Source organism: Bos javanicus, chromosome 15 (assembly GCF_032452875.1).
Source record: "Bos javanicus breed banteng chromosome 15, ARS-OSU_banteng_1.0, whole genome shotgun sequence".
Taxonomy (NCBI): domain Eukaryota; kingdom Metazoa; phylum Chordata; class Mammalia; order Artiodactyla; family Bovidae; genus Bos; species Bos javanicus.
The window spans coordinates 25,934,744-25,954,385 of NC_083882.1; the positions used below are offsets into that span (position 1 = coordinate 25,934,744).

Below are 19,642 nucleotides of genomic sequence, written 5' to 3' on the forward strand. Positions count from 1 at the left end.
ATTTCAATTCACAACTCACATAAGGAAAACAAAACAAATGACAAGCTTCACTTTATTAAGTCCTCATGTATATAGAGCCAATTTTTGTCCTTGTTTTTGGACTAGTTAAGTTACCTGGTAATATGCAATTACTGCCTTGTGTCCAAAGTTTTGCACAATAATTATGCAGACAGGGGGAAAACCTATCAACCTGCCATCTCTGATGATAGATGGAGAGTGAAGGAATGACTACTCTTGATCATGGGTACAGCAGTCCAAGATGGCGAAGATCGTCTCACCAGGGAAGAAACGGAACCTTAGGGGGCAGGCGCAGAAGCTCAGACAGTGAAATGAAGACTCACTCAACCAAGTGTGAAACCAACTTCTGAGGGTTACGCTAGAATCCAAGTCACTTGGAGCCCTCAAGTCACTGCGTGACAGGTGCTTAATGGAGATGATGTCAAAGACAGAAAAAAATTAGATTCTCGCCTCACCTGCCATCCAACTCCCAGAAGGCCGCAAGATTTATCTAGTCTCCCATTCATGGGCTTCTTCCAGCTCAGACAAGTCGCTGATTGTGTACACAGAGCTCAACCCAGTTTGCATTATCCGAAAGAACTTTCTTCTCTTTCTGGTTTCAACATGCGTCCACCCAATCCTGTCTTTGAAATGCCCCTCCCTTTCTGTGTTGGCAGTCCTCGGCTTCCTCTAGTCAGTTTTTGCTTTTTTGTCCTTTTGGTCTCTGCTTCTTATCCACACTTTGATTCACAAGCTTTTCTCTCCCCTCTAGCTTGGAGAGTCACAGCACAATGAGATAAAGGATAAATAGAGCATTGGCTGGCCACAGTGAAAGAGGGATTCTTTAAAGTTCTATTAAAACCTAGTTCCTTCCACCATCACTATCTCCCTCACTGCTGTATTTTTGGAGCCAATAGGTAACTGGCATCTTGATTTCAAATTTGGGGGGATGGGCTAAAGCATTCAAAGGGGTGAAGCGCCAAGAGTGCACTCAATGTTTTATCTGTGACTCGTGTTAAAGAGAGAAACACTATTCATTATTCATTTTAGGATGTTTAGTTCTGAAACAATTCTGTTTCAAATGAAACTGAAGAATATGCAATGCAAACTTTCAGGTGGTGTAATATCCTATTTCTAGTATATTCAGTTTCAACACATTTTTCTAAGCATCAAATCACTTTAAATAATAAGTATTATGTAACTTCAAAATTTTATTTAAGGTATACTTGTGGGAGAAATACACAGATATGCACACACAGCACACACACAGACACACACACGTCACCTACTAAGACTACTAGTCATCCATTCACTTTAGCAATGCACCGTTTAAAAGATTCCCACATATAGACCATCAATATAGACCAAAATCTGAGGAAACGTTTATTTGTGTACCGAATACAGCTCAAGAGAAAATGCCTGTAACTTTTTTTTTTTAGAATTCCAAGTCACTGATACTTAGAACTGTCTTACATAAATTGGTGAGCAAGATGAACTGTCACAGAATTAGCGCCCCCTAACCAATTTCGAAGTAAACCAGAACTTTAATACAAGGGAAAGTTCTGGGAAGCTCTTTGATGAACATGATTCCACTCTACAGTAATGAAATTCACAGTCACATCAATAGCCAATATATAGACAGGCAAGAGTTTTAATTTGGCTAATGCACTTTTTATTCATTATTGGGCTTCAGTAAAAACCTGATTTCCAACTTATGGATGCATCATTTAATTACTCATGCTTCACTTTTCAAAATGAGAAAGATTTAACTTGCCCATGAATAATCGATCGGGTGAGCAAGCAAGGGGTGCAGAGTCAGAATGTCAGAGCTAGCATCATGCTGTTGCAGTAAAACAAAGAAAGTATTTCAGACCCGTCACTTGCTTGTTACAAGATATATATAACATATATTTTACATGTTTTCATATCTGTTGATCTGGATTTCCATACTTAAGGGCAGATTTAATTTCCCACATTGTAGAGATATTTGTTATGGATTCTCCCCCAACCCATTGAAAGTATTTGTTGGTCTTGCTTTCTTGATAAAAACTTCAAGCAGATGTAAGCATGTATGATCACAAGAGCCTAAATAATTTTTTGACGACATAGTTTTCCTTTGCAAGAAGCAACTTGGAAAGGTAAAATGCCCTTGGTGGCCATATTCTGCAAATGTGAAATTCAGAAATATGTTCTGAAAAAAGCCTTACCTTCCATCAGTAGGAAGAGGACCAAAGAGCACTTACTGTTTCCAATGAGATGAGAAGGCAAAAAATATAAACACCAAAAACAAGGTCAGAAGGAGATTTTTAAATGGATTTTCAACTACTTAAGCCAGAAAAACAATATATGCTGTGGCCCAATTACTAGTGTCATCTAATGCCAAGGCTGATATTGAACCTTACGTTCACCTTCACGTCTTTCAGACCAACCAGGTCCTAAGTGGGCTTCCCAGGTGGTTCGGTGGTAAAGAATCTGCCTGCCAATGCAGGAGACATGGGTCTGATCCCCGGGCCGGGAGATCCCCTGGAGAAAGAAATGGGAACCCACTGCAACATTCTTGCCTGGAAAATCCCATGGACAGAGGAACCTAGCAGGCTATAGTCCATGGGGTCACAAACAGTCAGACATGACTGAGCAATGAAACGACAGGTCCTAAGGACCTAGGTTCTTCTCGCCCTAGTGCTGCACACCACTGTTCAAGGCTTTATAGGGTGAGGCTTTAATTAATGAGGTTAAAACATTCAAGAAAAATCACTGGACTTTATAGATTTAAAAATTTAAATGCATATTGTCCTTAAAATTGTATTACTATTATTGGCTTTATTTTATGCCTGGAAAGGCCATCTGCGTACCCAGTTTATGCTGCCATGACCCCCACAAAGCTGAACTACTCTTTTATCTTCTCGTCCACGAGAGTCAACATGACACACTTGTATCCTAGCGTCTCAGGGCTACCCCTGGCCATTTATTCTGAAAAAAGCCACAGCTACAATGCCCACCTCAAGGCATGATTTCAAGTGACTTTGGGCTGCTTCCAAATATATTAATTTTCCCCAAAGGATAAAGATCTGCTACTGCTGAGACTATTCGAATAATCTAAAATAAAAAGCATAAAGGGAAGTAAAAAAAAAAGGTTTTGCTCAATGACAGCCTCAATGAAATATCACTATGTGACTTTCTAAAATGACAACTGTAAAAAAGACAAAGTATATTATGTATTTTTTTTTAACCTACAACAAGATTTTTGTCCTTAACTGGAGAAAGTTTTAAACATCACAACAGAAAACTTCCACACTCTGGAGCAAAACATTCTACCATCAGCTAAATAAATAAATCCAACTCTGTTTTGTAGAAGTAATTTTGGGGCAACCCATGGTTGAAGTTCAGACTTAAGAAGAGTAAGTCATAGACAGCAGTAAATGTATTTAGATATATAGAACCTGTAACCATTATTTATTCTAAATCTGAGTTTTCAATCACTAAATATATTAGAAAGCGTTTAAAAGTCCAGGAGAGAGAACTTCCACTTAGTACAAAGCTGACCTTTGAGGTCTCTTTGGAAAATATTAGAATCTTAAGAGTGAATTCTTTAACAAAGCAACATATTTTTTTTAAAAAAGCAACATATTCCATTTTTCGTACTTGGGTTTTCTTGTAGCAAGGTATAGGTATCAATGACACAAAAGACTTTTTTCTAGTTTTTATCACTAACTTTTGTAAATTATAACTGTTACACATAGCCTAAATGCTAATATATCAATTTTTACTTTTTGAATGAAATTTGTTCATTCATTCTTCTATTGATTGAGGCACTGTGCTGAATATATTTATGGATGGTGATTTACCTCTTTTCACTTTAAATTATCTATATAGACAATGAGCACTGAATTATGCTACATTTTACACAAAAGGTAGGGATTTGCTTCCACAACCTGGCAGGAAACCTTTAAGCAGGGCATAAACGGTATTCACAGTTTTGAATTAAATCAGAAATGCTCTGCTGAAACCAATAATTTGGGGTTTCATTTTTCTTTTTATCTTCTTTATTCTTATTCCAGCTATAAATCATATCACTACCCATTCATTCTTCTAAGACATGGGAACATTTAAGTGAAGGTTCTGTTTATTCTTTCCCCAAACCAGTGACTAAATTTAAATAAAATGTTCTTGAGGTTGAAGGAACATGCCATTTCTTTTAAAGTTGTCAACCCTCTAAAAAAAAGTTTCAAAAAGGAAAGCCAAAAGGAGTGTCAATGTATAATTTTAAACACACAGATTAGCTGTAACTCATGGGCTTTTCAGTGTATAACCCAAGAATTCTGCCAAAGTAAAGAAAAGAAAAGAAAAGAGTAGTTGAGTGGGGCAGGGGGTGGGGGGGTTGGTTTAAGCATGAAATCTCAGAGGTCTCAAAATAGTTCATTTTCTGAGCTAGGCAGCTATGCCAATTCAATCAACCAGAGAAGTTTAATAATGGATTTCAATCAGTCTTTTTTTTTTTCTTTTTGTCAATTAAGAAACAGGAACTCAGTTCTTCTAAGTTATGAAGAATTGAAATGGCAAGTCCAGGAACACTAAGCTTCTCTTGAAGTTGAGCAGTGAGCATAGCAGCTAATATAATACAGCCTTGGCAACAGGGACTACTGCCCATGCTTGCTGTGGCTGTACCCTCTGGCTGTGTGACGCGAGGCAAACCACTCTGTCTCTCTGAACTTCCAAATCTTCATCTGTAAATGGGGATAAAAACAGTTTCTATCTCAAACAATTGTTGCTGCAAGGATTACTGAGCACTGTCTCTGTGTGGCATGGTGCTAGATTCTGGTGATGCTCTGTAGAATAATCCCTTGCCTCAAGTTTCTAATTGTAGTTACGGAGGGGAAGTAGACATTAACACAGTGCTTTTTTGTGGGTTTTGGTTATTGTTCTGTATTTGGGGTGAGAGTGTTAATGCAGGATGGGATGCTTAACACTAAAAAAATCAAACTTTGACAAATTCAAATATTCGAGACACCTTAAGTTTCTCTATAGCTATCTTACCTGTTTTAAAAATACCTGTTTTAAATCCTTTAAGGGGAAAACTAAGGTTGAGGAGAATCATATATGAACAATGGGGAAAAGCAAAAGAGGAAACTTACTCGAAAATAAAAAACCAAGATTTATGCCTCAGGAATGCCATGCTATTAATAGCAGAAAATGCCACAGAGAAAGGAGAATTCTTGATTCATCTGGAATCGTCATGAAGTGTTCCATAAAATCAGTTTCTTTCTTATTTAAACTATATTGAGGACAATGTTCTACAAGTTTATATAATACCTATCATTTTAAATGAGCAAAATAAAAAGAATTTCACTCTCGCAGCTGGTTTAGGTCACATAGGCATCTGGCCCAGCATTATCAGTGAACTTCTCCTACTTGAGGCTACTAGAATCTAGCAACATCCCCCTATCCTGTACCTCTCAAATCTCCCATCTTCTGACTCCAATGTATGGACACTGGAGGAAAAAAAAATAACAAGATAGATAAGATTTTGTACAAGTTCTATAGGATTGTAAAATTCAGAAATAATTTGGTCTTGGTGAAACCCTGGGGTTCTTTCTTTGAGTGATTTGCATACATTTTAATACAAAAGACTTTGTGACATTTTTTCTGGCAGGCAGTTCAAGAGGCTTTTCTGGTTTACTCAGGGCCCAGCCGCTGTGTTCCAGATAGCCGAGGTCATCTGATATCAAGACCTCCAGATAAGCGAGGAGGCACTGCACCGCATCACTAGAGCCTAAACAGAATAGAAAATTCCTTAACACAACTGTCGACCTAGAAATCTGTTCTTTAAAACGAAGGAAAAAAAGAGTAATATTTGTCGGTAACACAAAAGTCTGTGGCATCTTATCTTTTCACTGGGCTTTGAGCAAGCTTACAGAACCATCTGACAGGAAGAGATTCTATTCCTTACAGGCAGTATATGTTGAAAAAACAAACAACTGCCACTTTACATAGTTCATCCGACGCATGATCTGACACCTCTATAAAGCGGGGAGAAAGGTGATCTTATTACATCCTGCTTTTCGTGAACGAAGAGAACCAGCTTCACCTAACTTTCCCTAAGCCCTGCTCCTAGGTATGCAGGATGCCACTTGATTTCTAGGGAAACAGTTCTGTTTAAGAGCATAATAAAGGAAAACAACCACAAATAAGTCATAGACCTTGTAAATATTTAAACAAGGAAGACTTCTGAGGAAAAGAACAAATCATAATTATCCTCGTTATCTTTATAACTAATGCATGCTGGAAGCTTAGTACCTGTGAGCCCCTGGACTAAAGTGTCTCCTTCGGTTCACACAGAGCCTGGTGAGGTTGTCAGTTTCACAGGGGAGTAAATAGGCTCAGGGTGGGCATCAAGCTTGCAGGGCAGGGGGTGGGTCAGACACTTGTCACAGGAGAAAATCCCCCCTCCCCAAAAGCTTCTGCTTTTACAACGAGGAGACTAAAAACATCAGATTCATCATTTTAGACCAATCTACCTGGTGTGTATTTTTTCTTAATTTTTAAAGAAAAGATTAAGTAATCAGATGGGCAGATGAGCAGAGATGGACAACGAAAGATTCTCAGTGTCCAGAAAACGTATATAACATTTTTTTCCCCAGACTCTGAGGGTCTTTAGATTAGTTTCCAACAACTGACATAAGGACAAGATTTTCCTGCTTGAAGATACTTATCCCTCCTTTAGTTCATTCGTCACCCATTTATTGAGTAGATGTGCCATGCAAACTTGAAATGAACATGTCGCCTCCTTCCAAGAAGCTCACAGTCTGGTACGGAAGACGGAAATATAAACACAGAGTTACAGAATGATGTGACAGAGGAGTGACAGTCACACGAGATGCTGCAATAAGTGAGCAAGGCAAGGTGGCAACTGGTTAAATATCAGGGGGGGAAAATGATCTGTTTTTTGCTCCAATGCTACTTTATTTACATTTCAAGAACTTTATTTTTGGATAAGTCCTATTTTAATAATGTCCATATCCTAGACATTAAGCCCATTCACAAGACACCGAAGATAGATTAATATCACCACTGGAAGAGTGTACTTTCTGCCCATCACCTTCAGCAAGCTCTTCTACACTGAAGCATCTCATGGTTTGATCACTGGAGGGTAGGAAGCTATATGAATACACTGCAGATATGTACTCATTCATTAATAGTAGCTTCAATATAGCTGAAATCACAGAACTGTGACCTTATAATGAATCATACTCAGAAAGCACTTCACAAAACAGCAACTCCTACTTTATGCACTATCTACAGTGGAACAACAAGATGTATCAAAATATTGTGTATTTAAAATGAAACTATCCCCTACATCAAATAAAGAACATCTACTGACCATGGCTTAGAATATACCTAACTTATTTCTTGGTCCTCTCTCACCAAAAATAAAACAAAACTCAAGGTGATTTGTGTCTGCATAAAACCAAAACTGTCTAGTTGAGCTAAGACTTAAAAAGTCAGATGACTATCATTTAAATCCTCTCTTTAAAAATAACATTTCTTGCACAGCAAGAACTGACAACCCCTCGTTTGTGGTAAAGTAGCAAAGGATACTAAGCCAATCTCAACACAGGTTTAAATGCCTTAAAGATCTTGACATATTCCATCCTAAAGCATCAGGAGATGACTTGGAGTATAATTTCTCTGAACGGTGTGAGCAGAGAATCAGACATTGTCTCTAAAATCTAATCAAAGTAGGCGAAAGTCTGTTGTCGATCCTTGGAGAAAATATACTAGAAAAGTCAAAACTGATAATACTGGCAACAATTTCTCATGTCAACTCAAGAACTGTTTCTGAACAAAGATCCTGAATAGAAACCTAATTTTACATTAGGCAGTGACCATCTGTATGTACTAGACAATAATATTTGCAGACAACAGTATTGATGCTGTCCAAGTTTTCCTGAATAACGATGAACATACCGACGGTATGTACAATATCTTCCCAGATGAAGAAAAACGGATTACAAATCTACCAAAACGTCTCTATACTACCATGCTTCCCAAAGACAAAAAAGTGGAGGGAAATTACACAAGCATTCCAATGTGATACAAGGGGCAGACAAGCTGGTCAGAGGATTGACGTTGCTTTCAAAGTGTTAAAAAAAATACATACGTGCACTGATATTAACCAGAAGGACATAAGATAGCTGCTCGACCAGGATGTACATCATCATCTTCATAAACAGCTTGACCCCAAGAAACGAAAGGGGGGAGTAATCAGACAATGTAAAGTCTATGGTAAACGATGGAATTTTGCAAGACCAAGCAAGCCTGTGGCCCAGAGCCTGCTGTCTGTTACTCACCCACTCTCACCTTCATCCAGGCAGCCCGGCACAAGAGTGGCTGTTACTCTGCATTTCCCAGCCATCCCCGCAGCTAGGCTGGTCGGGTGACTATGTCCTGCCGGAGTGAGCAGAAAGGATGTGTGTCCAAAGAACAGACTGCTCCCCTCCCGTTTCCCTTTCTCTCTTACAAGAGGCTAAAAGGGTGTGACTGGAATGACTCCAGAATCTCCTTGTAGAAGGCGGCAGAGCCACTGTTAGCCTTGGTCACTGAATGGCTGGGTAGAGCTAGACTATCCATAGAACCAGAGCATCCACCTCAAACTATTAAGCAAAGGAAACTTAATTTCTAAATATCCAACTCACTGCAAAATTTGCAGCTTTCTAACTTCACTAATAGGTTCTCAGAGAATTGCTATTGGAGATGCAAGAGTATCCATGACAAAATGATGAATAATGCTCTCAACCGACTTGTCAGGAGCAACCTGCTAATCATCAAGGTCAACAGAGTGAGTCCATGCAGCACTAGCGCCTCAGGACACCCCTGTACAAACAGCACTGTGAGCCTCAGTTGGGTGTGGACCCGCGAGCACAGGGAAGGGCAGGGGTGGAAGCCACTCTGCTCGGCATTCTCTAATCCAAGTCCACGGGTAAATACTGCATAAGGGTAAGAGGGTGATCACAGGGGAGAAAAGCATTGTCAGGGACCACTAAGTAATTAAGTTAACGAGCTCCGGTCCCTGTTATGCATCAAGAGTCACTTTTCCTTCTCATTCCCAGTAAATTATTTCTTCTGTGAATGTAAAAAGTTCACATACACACAATAATTGCCCCTGTCCTTCAACTTCAAAGGACATACCTCACTATAATTGATACAAGTGAGCCTTCCTAATTCCTAAGAAACACAAGGGTAGACAAGCGGGCCCTCGGAGTCAAGAGTCTAAGACGACCATGTGATCATGTAGAAAACGCTCATTCTTCATTCATTTAGTGCCTCCCAGATATTACGCTGGGTGCCCTGGATACAGCTGCCAACAGAGTACATGCAATTCCTGTGCTCAGGAACTATCACCAACCAGCAGAATTCCTGGTGCCAGATTGCATGATAGACACAGCACCAGGGGGAAGATGAATAGTAACAAAAACACCCACCAAACCATCATCCACCAACCCTGCCAGGAGAAATACAGACTGCAGACAGCATTTCGTTTCATAGGCAAAGTGACTGTACGAAAACAAATAACTCTAAAGCTCAATCGATTCTGACCATGACATATTGGCATCTAGAACAAATGGTCACTTTGAGTGAGAACTCGTTTCGTAAATTAGGGGAGGAAGTTCATGAAATGCTAGAAATTCCAACCAAGCCACTGGATGTAAATTGTGATCCGATTCAGAGCTGACACGTTCAACAGTTTAATTTAGGTACAGCTCTCAGCTGCGCTGGGCACATGCAAGAGAAACAGATGCTTTGAATCATTTCAACGTACATTCCTGTCAGAAATGTCCTCTGTGACACTAAAATCAATTTCCTACGCCTTTAACTAACTGTTCTACCAAAAGAAAAAGGGGGGAGGAGGAGAGGAAAAAAAGATTCTTTTAATCGAAAGCCTTCCCACTGAAGCAAAATTAAACCCAAACCTATTAAACAGTACAAATTTATGTTCAATTTTTATAATTAGTGTTGCTTTCATAGAAAGGATGGTGATAGGACAGAATGGGACACGATCCGTTATCACCGTGGTGACCAATGGAAATTTTTGACTTGTCCTGCAGAAATGAGGTAAATTTGACAGAGCTGTTATGTGAAAAAGGCAGACTCCGATTCTTGTCCAAACTAGCCCAGAAAACTGCAGGAGAACAGACTTGGTTTTGCTTGGGAATTTCAACTACTGATCCAAACTCAGAACCTGTCCTCCTGCCCCCTACAGATTCTTAAATTCGCATGGCTGCCTCTCTTAAAACTCTGTAAAGCATCTTTAAATATACTTTATGAGGGCGCCTGCAGAGTTGGCTTGGAAATTCAATTAAACTCATGTCTCATATGTTTAGCCAGAAAAAAAAAATCAAAACGTCATCAAACCAAACAAAAATGGGAACACACACTGAGTATCTAAACACTGCAGCGTGTCACATCTCTCCTGGAGGAGGAGGACGTTCCCCAGTACCCCCACCTCAAGCCACACCAATTAAAGACACAATCGTTTTTTCCTTTTCTATTGCAGTTATCTTGTCCTATATGGATGTGAGAGTTGGACTATAAAGAAAGCTGAGTGCTGAAGATTCATGCTTTTGAACTGTGGTGCTGGAGAAGATTCTTGAGAGTCCCTTGGACTGCAAGGAGATCCAACCAGTCCATCCTAAAGGAGATCAGTCCTGGGTGTTCACTGGAAGGACTGATACTGAAGCTGAAACACCAATACTTTGGCCACCTGATGCGAAGAACTGACTTACTAGAAAAGACCCTGATGCTGGGAAAGATTGAGGGCAGGAGGAGAAGGGGACAACAGAGGATGAGATGGTTAGATGGCATCACCGACTCAATGGACATGAGTTTTGAGTAAGCTCCGGGAGTTGGTGATGGACAGGGAAGCCTGGCATGCTGCAGTCAAGGGGGTTGCAAAGAGTCAGACAGGACTGAGCTACTGAAGTGAACTGAACTGAACTGACCTACCACAAAAGCCCATACTCTAGCTAAAAGCAGAAGCGCAGTTTTCCTGAGGCCTGGAAGGTGTTTTCTAGCACATGTCCTCTCTGCCTGCTTTCCGCTGTTCATTTAAGGCAAAGCCTGCTGCCAGCTCCCCCTGCACTGTGAAGATAGTGCCTGCAAAGTCACATTCCACCAGAACCCAAATCACTTTGCCAGCTGTGACCATGCCTCAGAATACCCTTCAGGAGTTGTCATTTATTGGACTGAGATATACATGTGTGTGTGTGTGTGCATGCACACACACATATATGTATATATGTGTATATATATATATATAAACACACAAATCTGTTTTTAAATGTTCAAAATGCGAGGTTTTTCAAGTTATTTGACTTTTAGGCACTCACCATTTGGGACCAGCAAGCTAACCTGTATCTGAGAATATCTGATCACAATGAAGTTGGCTACAAGAATCTCTAGAGTCACTTATCGACAAATGATGAGAAAAGGAGTAAGGAGTTCATCTGAAGTAGAGAGTCAGATGACTCAGTAGCCAGCATTTCAACATCAGAACAGGGCTCTGTTCATACCTGAACTTGCTGACATTTTTCATTCTCTGTGACAGCCAATGAAGGCAAAATGAAGAGGCAGAGGTTTGAGCCACAGTATGTGTGTGTGTGTGTGTGTGAGAGAGAGAGAGAGAGAGAATTCTCATCCCTTCCATCCAACACCTCTTGCTAAAGCCAAGAGGAGACCCAGGCATCAAAGAGAGCATTCGGCAAGTGCAAGAAACCCCCCAACACAAGGAGCAAGAAACCCATCCTTCTTACGCACAGTGTCACCATGAACAGTCATTGTGAACTCAAACCCAGAAACCTGTTGACGTCCCCTGTTTAAGGGTAGGTGATTGACTCGGATGTAATGACACAAACTCCAGGGATCCCTCCTTAGGGCCCCAAAAAGAAGATTTAGTACCCTGGGCATCAAGAGAAGTTGTGCTTAAGTTACTTGGAAGTGTTCAATGAACATCTCTTACAAGGAATAAAACTGACTAGATAGCAAGATAAAGCAAGAGAAAATGCACAGCGTAATACTGACTTTCCAGTCAGCAAAAGTTAATGAGTTGCAGATCACGAGCATCTCAATGTAAAACCACCGTGTGTGCATGTTATGAAATTACTCTACAAAAGATTGCTTAAGCAAATTTACAATGAAAAACAACATCAAAACACCAAGGAAGTGGAATGAATATAAATAGGAAGCACACTTAGACACCTAGGGTGTCTTATTTTAAGGAGGGAAAAAAAAAAAAAGGATCCTCAACCTTCAACAAGGACTTTTTAAACTACAAAGCAAGATCAGACAAGCATCCAGGTCATCTTCATAACAACATAAATTTTACACAAGCAAATAAACCCAACTACAGAAAATTGATCTTTCATTGGCCCTGCAGCCACACAAGCAACGTGCAAAAATCCATCCACGGGCACTCTTCAAAGGGCCGAACTGAATCTACAACACCTGGAGATGAACAAGAAAAATTTAAATGGGGCCTGTGGGTCTCTAAAGAGCAGTTTTTAACTGGCCCATAAGCTAATAAGAGCGGTTATAAACTGTGAACAACCAATGCCCTACCAGGAGGAACATTTATCACACTAACATGCCTGGAAAAGTGGAGAGGGTTCATCTACACTCTCTCTGCAGCTTCTATTAGAATGTTAATTGTTCAAACTGAAGAAAAGGAGACAGAAGGAATGGCTTTTACCATCATGTGTTAAGTTTATTTTTGTTCATCTGACCAGTTCCCAAGGGGCAGGAGGCTAATGACGGTTCTTCATCATCAACTGCAAAGGATATTTACATCCATCCCGTAACCATGACAGCTGTGTCACTAATTCCCTAACTGCCTCCACCACATGAACCAATCATCTGGCATGAAGCTGCAAGATGGAGTGCCCTGCAGTCATTATTCACCAAGCACTTTCATTAACAAACTGCCCTTAATTACAGCGGTAATTGCAAAATTATTTCATAGCAGCAATTATTTTTCTCAGCCAATCCAGGCTATTTAAGTAGGACATTGCCTACGAGAATGGCAAAAGGCCAAGTAATCTATGACCAAAGATATGTTTTAATTGTACTACAAACTTAGTTTTCCAAATATTGCATCAGAGGGCTTTGAAATTACATTATACATCCCGTTAGGCACTCCACACACAGAGACACACACAACCTCAATAGAGCTAACCTTCTCTACTTCATTTCAATTTGAAAGCAAAATGCATCCATAGCATTCACATTAAGTACCTAAACTAATGCTATTGTCTAGCAAAGTAAAAATAATGAGTTTCAAGATCTAAACCAATACTTTGAAAATTGCTGAACATGCTCACCTATCCATTTGAGAGACATCAACTCCCCTCCCCCCAAACGCACTCCTTTCACTCAAGAGCCCTTTGTTCTTTTATCCTTACACACTTAGGTACCTTGTTATGATAAGGAGTGCCATGCCGGTGTACCTATCTATCCGCTGGCCTCATAAACAAAATCCCAAAGTAGTTGCCAGAAAGCAAATCTAGATATTCAAAATTACTGACTGAAATGCATCTGTGCTTAGTTTCTTCATGTTTCAACTTGAGAATTCTTCAACAGCTATCCTGGAGATGAAATGAGAGTCACAATGCCCCATCTGGATAAGAGGGAGTTTTCAGTGGAGCCAGAGAACAAGAAAGGTGTGATCTGGAAAAACTCGGAGGGAGCAGTTGAATCAAGGCAATGCCAGTATTGCAGTCAGATTACACGGATTATACGAAGACTTCGACTACTGTCCTCAGGAGTTTGGATGTTACCTGGTAGATAGTGAAGACCTGTGGAAAGCGAGGGATGAAGACAGCTTGAATTCCGATAGTGGTAATGGACACGGAGGGACAGGGTGGAGAAATCCATGAACAATTTTGCAGGCAGAATTATACTTGGTGACTGCTGAGTACAAATGGGAACAGAGAGCTATTCAGAGACTGTTCTGTGGTTTCTAGCTTGTAAGACTAGATAGATGGTGAGCAAGGGAAGGCAATAAGCATCTGTAATACATTTGAACATTTCAAGTTTGCAATATCTATGTGATATTAACCTAGAGATATTAAGGAAATAGCTAGAAAGAATAATAACACTTATGGCTTATTTATTATATGTCAGGCATTGTGTTAAAGGCATTAGATGTATGAACTCACTTGATACTTGAAATATTAGGGTCTATGAATTAGATTCTATTTTCACAACCATTTTTAAGGACAAGGAAGCTGGGGCTCAATTACTCAAGGTCACTATGGCAGAGGATGTTAGTTGCTTAGCAAATATCTATTCTTCCCTGCTGCCGCTGCTGCTGCTGCTGCTAAGTCGGTTCAGTAGTGTCCGACTCTCTGCGACCCCATAGACGGCAGCCCACCAGGCTCCCCCGTCCCCGGGATTCTCCAGGCAAGAACACTGGAATGGGTTGCCATTTCCTTCTCCAATGAATGAAAATGAAAAGCGAAAGTGAAGTCGCTCAGTCGTGTCCGACTCTTAGCGACCCCATGGACTGCAGCCTACCAGGCTCCTCTGTCCATGGGATTTTCCAGGCAAGAGTACTGCAGTGGGGTGCCATTGCCTTCTCCGATTCTTCCCTTAAGTGCTCGGTTAACAGAAGCCTTCTTCTTTGGCTGGCTGCGGTGAAGATAGCATTTCCTACCTCCCTCACGGGTCGGTCAGGGACTGTCAGTGCAAGGGTTGTGTGGGATGGGAAAAGAAGTCGGTTCTGCCTGGAGTATTCTTCATTGTCTTTCCTTCTGCCTAAGGGGCAGCAGCTCTACCTGCAGCCCCCGCAGTCATCCTGGACTAGAAGGTACCACCTGGGGACTATGAAGTAGAAAGGAGGAGGCTGAGTTCCTGCAGACTGAGTGGGGGCCCTGAACTGCCCCCCTTCCAGACTATCGTTAGGTGACAAAATAACCTAGTATTTAAGCCATCATTTGGGGGGGTCTACTGCAGAGCCAAAAGGAATTCCTAAACGATATAGTAGCACAGCCAGGATCTGAAGGCAAGTCTAATTCTAAGTCCAATGCTCTCAACAAAACGGTCAGACCACTCAGGAGAGAATCAAGCGATATGTGCAGATTGTCAATTACTGGTATATGCACATCTTGATAGACTTCATTACTTCCTCTAATACAAAAATAATGCAAACTATTCAGCATCATCATAAAAGGGAAGTATTATCGTTAGATAAACAATCTGGATGCTAGAGAATTAACATATTACTGATTTTAGAGAATGAAAATAAATAATTCTAACGTTCCTAAAATTATCAGGCATGATTTTATCTTCCTGGTAAGGTCTTCTTTTGGAGTCCTGTAGAATATTACCAAAAAAAAAAAAAAAATGAAAGGATTTCCTTTGCGTTTTAAGGGTGTTGTCACCACAAAAGCCAAAAAACTATATCCTTCCAGATAATCTTCGAGGAAACCTTTTAAAATTAATTAAATGAAGCATTTCTTGAGAGTCCCTTGGGTAGCAAGGAGATCAAACCAGTCAATCCTATAGAAAATCAACCCTGAATATTCATTGGAAGGACTGATGTTAAAGCTGAAGCTCCAATATTTTGGCCACTTGATGCAAAGAGTTGACTCACTGGAAAAGACCCTGATGCTGGGAAGAGGAGTCAAGAGGAGAAGAAGACAACAGAGGATGAGATGGTTGGATGGCATCACTGATTCAATGGATATGAGTTTGGGCAAACTCCAGGAGATAGTGAAGAACAGGGAAGCCTGGCATGCTGTAGTCCTTTGGGTTGCAAAGAGTTGGACACGACTGAGCAACTGAACAACAAGAATATATATACTAAGCAGAACTACAAAAGAACTGGCAAGATACTTATATACCAAGTAAACGGGAAATGATCTAGTCTCTTCTTTTCTAAATTTTAGTTGGATAAATAAAAATCCAGTTCTGTAAAGAAATGAAATACTACTGATTTTGCAATGAAGTATGTTTCCATAACAAAATAATTTGTAATTTCTCATATCAAAATCATTAATAATTTACAGGCTAAAATAAGTTATTACATTGGATTTCCTATGCAGTTAGGTGTTTATAGATATTTCCCTGTACTACACACTGGTGAATTTTAACTAAAAGGTTAAAAATCTTGTATTCCTACAAGAAAAATTGCAAGATTAGTGTGTACACCTTCAATTTCGTAACTTCAATGCCAGAATATGCTGGAGTTGGTGGGAATCCAGAAAAGAAATGCTTCATTTTATTAATTTTAAAAGGGCTTCTAGAAGATTATCTGGAAGGATGATGTAGTTTTGGCTTTTGTGGTGACAACAACCTTAAAAAGCAAAAGAAATCCTTTCTTTATAATTAAAAAGAAAAATCAGTATAAAACATGGGTTTTCCCAAAGAGAAATTATATCCTCTTTGTTAAAATATTACTTTTGAAGTTCATGATTTAACTAGAATCCCAGTCTTTGTAGCTAAGAAACAAGACAAATGCTTTCTTCTACCTAAAGCAATGATAGCTATATTTTAGAATATCCACATATTCATACTTTTAACAACATTATAGCCAGTAAGTGATTGTATTTCATTTTGATGATTTCATATATTTTATTAATGAGGAAAATCGAGGTATATTATCTTAGGATCTAAAACATTGTGTAATTACAAGTTTTATACCAGCTTTCAAGTAATTCCATTTTTCAAAGACAGTAAAGGGAAATGAATCTGAACCAGACAGATATTCTCTCTTAACAATAAAGAGAAAGTAATTCAACTTAACATTTCAGTTTTCTCCCCAAAGAGCCGCATGATCAGTGAGAAGAACTGGATTAATCCCATATTCTCCCTGCTTATGTATGTTTTTAAACATCCTCTGGAGTGAATATGCTAGCAGTAAGCACACAGTATTTGGGGAGAAAAAAATGCATATTGTGGGACACTCTCTGGGCTCTCCTAGTGACTAAAAGCAAACATAATAAAACAACCTGCCATAAATTCAACGCTTCCCCATTTACCTATTCTTCTCTGAGCACTTTAAAACATGTAAATCGTATTCCAATGCATTCTTAATGTTTGACCCAGATTACATAAAAGAATAGCAGGGTAATAAAAGTCTTCCAATGCTCTACTTGCAAATATTGGAGAATAAAGATAGGCAGTAAACTACTACAACCATGTCACGAGACGGATTCCTCTTTGGAACACTCTAGTTCCAGTCGCTGCTAACTAGCAGAACTTTCTGCGGTGGTCAGATCTTGTTGCAAAATGTTCCCTAAGATTTTCTAACTATGTTAATGCCACTTGTTTGTCTTCCAAGTCATTTTGCATCAGTGGTGTGACACTCTAGGCAATGCATCCCATGGGGTTAGAGCCCTGCTTGAGGGAACCAGAGGAATGCAGTCATCACCCACAAACACACCATCTGCTCCGTCTTACTGCTTAATTAAACTAAAACTGGTAGGTTCTTAATTCTCACAGCTCATAAAAATAAAGGTCACAACAGAGTCTGAGCATCGTGCATCATCTGCATAACATACAGTTGCTACAGTATATTTTGTCAAGCTATCACTCAAAGGAAAAAAGGAAGACACCAACTAGCTGACATCAAGGTATCACATGATTCTATCAGTCCTGGTCGCAGATCAATGACAGGACAGCTGAACTGTCAGCCTGAGTGACCAGAAGGTTCCATTCTTGGCCGTTGTCTTTACCTCTTTCCTGTAGTACTTGCCAAAAAAATTCTTCCACATATTATAAGTTGTTGTTGCTGTTCAGTCACTCAGTCATGTCCGGCTCTCTGCAATCCTATTGACTGCAGCATGCCAGGCTCCTCTGTCCTTCACTGTCTCCTGGAGTTTGCTAGTGCACATTATAAGACTACTCATAATTTTGTTATTTCATTAACTCATTCATTCATTCATTTTTCAACCATTTATCTAAGGCTTCCTTTTGCAAGGCATTGTTTAGTACTTTAGAAGATACAAGGATGAATCAGATGCAGACTCTAAGCATGCACAGCTATTAATGAGATATATGTGTGTATACATATATGCTCATAAGTATGTACACACGTCTTTATGTGTGTATTATATGAGCTTTAATTAAATACAATTCATAAGCATACAATTTATTCAAAGTATACAATTCAATTGTTGTTCGTATATTCACAGAATTGTGCAACTATCCCTCTTAATTTCAGAAGATTATCTTCATTTCAAAACTAATTTTACTCTCAGTAGCAGTGACTTCTGTTCTCTTCCTCCAGCCCCTAGCAGACCACTGATCTATGTTCTGTCTCTATAGACTTTTTATTCTATATATTTTATATAAATGGAATCACTTAATAAGTGACCTTTGGGCTTTTTTCACTCTGCATGATGTTTCCAAGGTTCAGCCATGTTATAGCATGTGTCAGAACCGTGTTCCTTCTTGCTGCTCAATAATATTCCAGTGTGTTTGTGTGTGCATACATTCTGTTTATTCATTCATTGGCTGCTGGACATTTGGGTGCTTCCCACCTTTTTGGTTATTATAAATAATACTGCTATAAACATTCATGTACTTGTTTTTGTGTGGACATATGTTTTAGTTCTCTAGGGTATGCAGTTAGGAGTGTAATTGCTGGGTCATATGGTAACTCTATGTTTAACTTTTTGAGGAACTGCCAAGCTGTTTCCCAAATTAGCTATTTTACATTATCACTAGCAAAGCATGAAAATTCCAATTTCCCCACATCCTTGCCAACACTTATTATTGGCTGTCTTTTTTTAGTTTAGTCATCCTTGTGGATGTGAAATAGTATCTCATTTTGGTTTTGATTTGCATTTCTCTAGTGACTAATAATGTTGAGCTTCTGTGTTTATTGGCCAACTATATATCTTCTTTCGAGAGATGTGTTATATATTTTGTGCAACTTTTAATCAACCATTCGGTAGAAATATATGAAGCATTATATTTGTGATATTCCAGCACCAATGTGTGACATTTTCCATCAAACCACGAATATATCTTCTTACCCTAAAGTTCCTTTTGATGTTTAAATGAAAACACTAACATATACATCCAAATTAAAAAAAAATGTCTTAAAATTCTGTAGCATAATTTAATGTGGGTTGGGGAGTAAGAATGGGTGAGTGAAATTTCACTTGACTAGTATGTTCTTTCTAGCCAATGGCTCATTTTCCAAATCTAGTAAAAGTCAACTAATAAGAATTTCTAAAGAAGATAAGTGCCTTGGAAGTGGCTGAATTAAAATTCAGTAAGAGGAAATGAGAAGAAGGAAATGGCAGCCCACTCTAGTATTCTTGCCTGGAGAATCCCATGGACTGAGGAGCCTCGCAGGCTGCAGTCTATGGGGTTGTAAACAGTCGGACACAACTGAGTGACTAGGCAAGAGGAAATGATGGTGAAGAAAATGAAGGACAAATTCAGCTTCAGAACAAAGAAATCCAAGAAATGTTAGAGAGGTAAAACAACAGCTCTGGACAGTAGTGTGGAGAGATTTTGTAGATAACTAAGAGTTATATCCTGGGGTTTCCCAGGTGGCTCAGGGGTAAAGAATCTGCCTGTCAATGCAGGAGACCTGGGCTCGATCCCTGGGTCAGGATGATCCCCTGGAGAAGGAAATCAC

General features: G+C 39.5%; 1 protein-coding gene across 12 annotated transcripts in view; it reads right to left on the reverse strand.

Annotated features, from left to right (window-relative positions):
• Window positions 1-19,642, reverse strand: part of CADM1 (cell adhesion molecule 1) — a 352,286-nt gene that overhangs the window by 140,801 nt on the left and 191,843 nt on the right. For 6 of the 12 annotated variants that reach the window (XM_061440378.1, XM_061440384.1, XM_061440381.1 and 3 more), the window contains exon 2: window positions 8,356-8,442. The exons of the other annotated variants lie outside the window; for them this stretch is intronic. In XM_061440378.1, the coding sequence (XP_061296362.1) occupies window positions 8,356-8,442 (87 nt within the window). The remainder of the gene's footprint in view (window positions 1-8,355; window positions 8,443-19,642) is intronic. 12 annotated transcript variants of the gene reach the window in all.